This window comes from Lactuca serriola, chromosome 9, assembly GCF_051521515.1.
Source record: "Lactuca serriola cultivar US96UC23 chromosome 9, Lser_US96UC23_V15, whole genome shotgun sequence".
NCBI classification, from domain to species: Eukaryota; Viridiplantae; Streptophyta; class Magnoliopsida; order Asterales; family Asteraceae; genus Lactuca; species Lactuca serriola.
The window spans coordinates 162,947,639-162,951,849 of NC_136416.1; the positions used below are offsets into that span (position 1 = coordinate 162,947,639).

General features: G+C 30.4%; 1 protein-coding gene across 1 annotated transcript; it reads right to left on the reverse strand.

Annotated features, from left to right (window-relative positions):
* Positions 1–1,314: 1,314 nt before the first annotated feature.
* LOC145073855 (uncharacterized) lies at positions 1,315–2,004 on the reverse strand. Its single transcript, XM_079020334.1, has one exon. It carries the CDS (start codon positions 1,906–1,908, stop codon positions 1,471–1,473), a length of 438 nt encoding a protein of 145 aa, XP_078876460.1. The 5' UTR covers positions 1,909–2,004; the 3' UTR covers positions 1,315–1,470.
* Positions 2,005–4,211: the final 2,207 nt, after the last annotated feature.

Consider the following 4,211-nt stretch of genomic DNA (forward strand, 5'->3'; position numbering starts at 1 on the left):
TAAGACTATTTTAATTTTGTGAGACCGTGAGACTAAATCTAAAAATAATTTTAAAATGCAATGAATGGAAAAATCCAAAAATACTTTTTTTAAATATTATTTTCGGAACTTGAATTAACTAAAAAAAAATAAAATAAAATAAAAAATAAAAAAGTTCCTGTTTTTTTTTTTTTAAATATACGTGAAATATTTTAATAGAATATTACACTGACATATTCTAAAAAAATAGTTTTAAAATGCAAAATAAATGGAAAAATCTAAAAATTCTTTTTTACATATTATTTTCGGAACTTGAATTAACTAAAAAAAAGTAAAAATAAATAAAAAAAATCCCATTTTTTTTGAAAAATACGTGAAATATTTTAATAGAATATTACACTGTACATATTTTAAAAAATAATTTTAAAATGCAAAAATGCAAAAATTCTTTTTTTAAATATTATTTTCGAAACTTGAATTAACTTAAAAAAAACAAAAAAAATTAAAAAATGCATCTCACAGTCTCACAAAATTAGGCCGTCTCACAAAATGTAATTTGTTCCTTTATAAAGCCACAAAATAAGTTAAGTGGCTAAATGGATAAACTCTAAAAAGTTTATAGGGCATATATGTAACAATCGAAAACAATTTTAGGGCACAAAACCGATTCAATCGACGGAAGACCGACAGAAGGAGGTGGGGAGGTCGATTTCATGTGGCCTTCAACTTCGATTTGGCCATCTTCATGGCTGATCTGGTGTTTGAGGGTAGAAGCAACTCACACATGGGTGTTTGTGGTGGTGTTGCTCGGCAGGAGGAAGAAGGGAGGGGCCCATGTTTTGGGTATATGACACTCAAACCGGTTATAACAAGTCAAAAGGATTAAAAAGACAGGTAGACCATAAGTTTGTTCCCTCATAAAGCCACTTAAAAAGTTAAATGACTAAAAAAGTTAACCCTAAAAAGTTTATAGGGCGTATATGTCATTTTCCTATATATATATATATATATATATACCCGTAAGTATGGTAAAGGTGTTGTACAATAAATAACGTGTGTACAGCCGACCAATTTTCATGGGAAACCTTCAAATGGGAATAAAGCAAAGATTGAACAACAAGTGCACGCCAGATTATATCATTTCACGCTCAAAGTACGGCCCATGCGACGCTAATAATGAATAGTTGCAAATTACTCAAAAAGCATATTTAATCCCATGAAAGAACAACCACCAAATACTTAACAAAATTGAGCAAAATTAGCCCAAGCTCTTGAATAATGAATTCACAATAAAATCATTAATACAGTGTTTGGCAAACCTTAAAAACGAGACAATTTCAGACCATAAGTATAGTATAACTGTATAAATATAAATTAACAACAATTTTTTTCGTGTTGACCATGACAAACACAGCCATTATTGATAGCATATATGCACGAATAATTAACGATCAAATCAAGATCAATATCGAATAATAGTTACATCGTCCTTTAGGCGTAGTTGCAGAGACCATATATGCAGTAACCACCTGGCGAGCACTTAGTGCCACACGATCCACAATGCCTCTTGTCATACGCCAAGTTTACGCACTCTCCATTGCAACACGAGCTTGTAAACTTGCACTTTTTCTTGCAGGCTCCACAGTTACGCTTATCCTCGCTCAAATCCATGCACTTGTTATTGCAGCATGTTGAGTTTTTTCCTTCCAAGACGTAACAAATCTCGTCGTCTTTGTTACAGTGATCTGCAGCTCTAGGGTTGGGCTCTTTCTCAGCAAGGAAACGGCTCCGGGGACGTGTAGGAAAGGGCCTTATGGTCACCGGAGATGGTGTGTTGGTGGTGGCGGTGGAGCTGAAGGTGAGGGTGGTGACGGCGATACTGATGGTGATGGTGATGGTTACCATGAAGATTATTTGCATAATCTTCATGATGATTATCTGACTAGAGGAAGAACTCAGAAGAATCGATTAAGCTGGTTCTTGTAATTACGGTTTGTTAAGATCGAAGGTGGGTTGAGGGAGATGGAGTGGATGTAATGGGAGTTATATAAGATGAGTAAAGGGAGGAGTTGACCTCTTCCCTGCACTCTTTCGATATCTTGTGTTGATTAGGGCTCACTCCAGTTTAGTTGTCAACGACGTTTCTTAGAATGGCCATTCTGTTTAACTACGTGGTAGCATACTTTTTTTTTATTACAACATTAATATCCTTTCGTTTGAAATAAAACAAGTTTCATTTCTATAATATGCAAGATTATTCAATAAACTTTGGTAATAAGAAAATATTGAATGTATACTATTTATAATTTTATATAATTTTTCAAATTACAACTTTTTTATTTTTTTTATTTTTTTTTATTTTACGAAGAACATGCTAACAATTTTTTCTTCTAAGGGATTGTTTGACAAGATTTTCTATGATTGAATCATAGAGCTTCAAGCAAACTAGTGAGGGGCTTTAAAAAAATCTCTCTTTCGTTAAGAATATGATATGTAGTTAAACATTTGAATGACTGTATTGAATTATAATAATAATTATTTACCATTTTTGAACTATTTTCTTCAAGATCTTCAAAAACTTAAATTAACATAAAGATTTTTGAGATGTGTCCACCGGAAAGAGTTCTTATTTATGTATTAATACAAAGAGTTCACAAAGATTTGTAGTTTATGATTTCATACATATGTCATTATTCAACACAATTGTTCATAAAGATTAATGTTCTAATTTCATACATGCATGTTTCTGAAATTAGTCGACAAATTTCAAGAAATCAAAAGGGTTACTTATTTCTGATTCTACACATATTTCAGAAAAATCAAAAGGGTTACGTATTTTAGATAATTAGAATGGTGTCGACTTCACACATAGTTTAGAATATCATAATCAAAATGGTTTAATATTTTAGCAAATCAGAGAAGAAAATTCCAAATTCAGGGACATGATGTAACAGCCGGCTAAAATAAAGTACACGTAATTTTTTTAGCAAAAAAATGTATATTACATTAACCTAACATACAAGTCGTTATCATACATATCAAAAGAAAGTTATAGAGGATCGGGAACGAGCCGGGTTTTACATTTTAGTAAAACATATCATAACTAGTTGGTTTATCTAAACACACTATGTCTACTTCATCACACTGTTCCCTTTATCCATAATACTTGTACATGCAATTATAAAAACATTTAAAAATGTAAGCTTGAAAGCTTAGTGAGTAGAAATTAACAAATCATAATACTTGACTCAACACAATTTATCACATCATCTTTATTAAAGTACCAATCTTCATGCAAGTGAACCCAATTATCTCTCATGGGTATAATATGTAAATCTTGTATTCCTCATCATCAGTCTCATTGAGTAACTCTATCTCATGACACGATCCAGTTCCATCTCATAAATCCATCATTCGTATATTTATGATCTCGATAAAAATAATTCTCTTAGTGATCTCATGCATAATGTAATACAATCACCTCTCATGGATTCATTATGAAAATTTCATGTATTCAACCAATTTCTCTTTACATATATACACAATGTTATATATATATATATATATATATATATATATATATATATATATATATATATATATATATATATATATATATATTATCTAAATATTTCAACAATCAATGAAATTAAATTCATCTATTAGCATTTAACTCACAATTTGATCAAGAATTACTCACCTTATCTATGGCCTATTCGGGTGATATACCAAACTTGGAACTTCCTTGATCAACCTTTTCTCTTGATTTCATATTCATAAAGTCAAGTTATACACATCATTGATCAAGTCATATTCATGACTTAACTCATATAGATCATCTCTTTTTTATGAAATCATCTCATCATCCTAATTTTTGGCCAATCAAAATATTCAATAATCTTTCGAAAGTTCATTTTATAAATTATGAAGATTAGTTCAATATTATTTTAATACTTAATGAATTAATCCATTGAGTCATATTGTTCACTTATAACCTCTTAATCTCATGGATTAAGTTTCCATCTCAACTTGTACTTCTCACATACAAAGTTCATAAGCATTAAAACAAGTTGTAATTAAGCTATATAATCTCAGTTACTAACTTAATTCCTTCATTCAAGTTCATGTCCTTCACTCAAGGTTTCACCATAACACTGATAATTTTGCCCTAGATCATAAATTGATGTGTTAGAAGTAATAGTTCATACCTTAATCTACCAGATTAAAGCTTT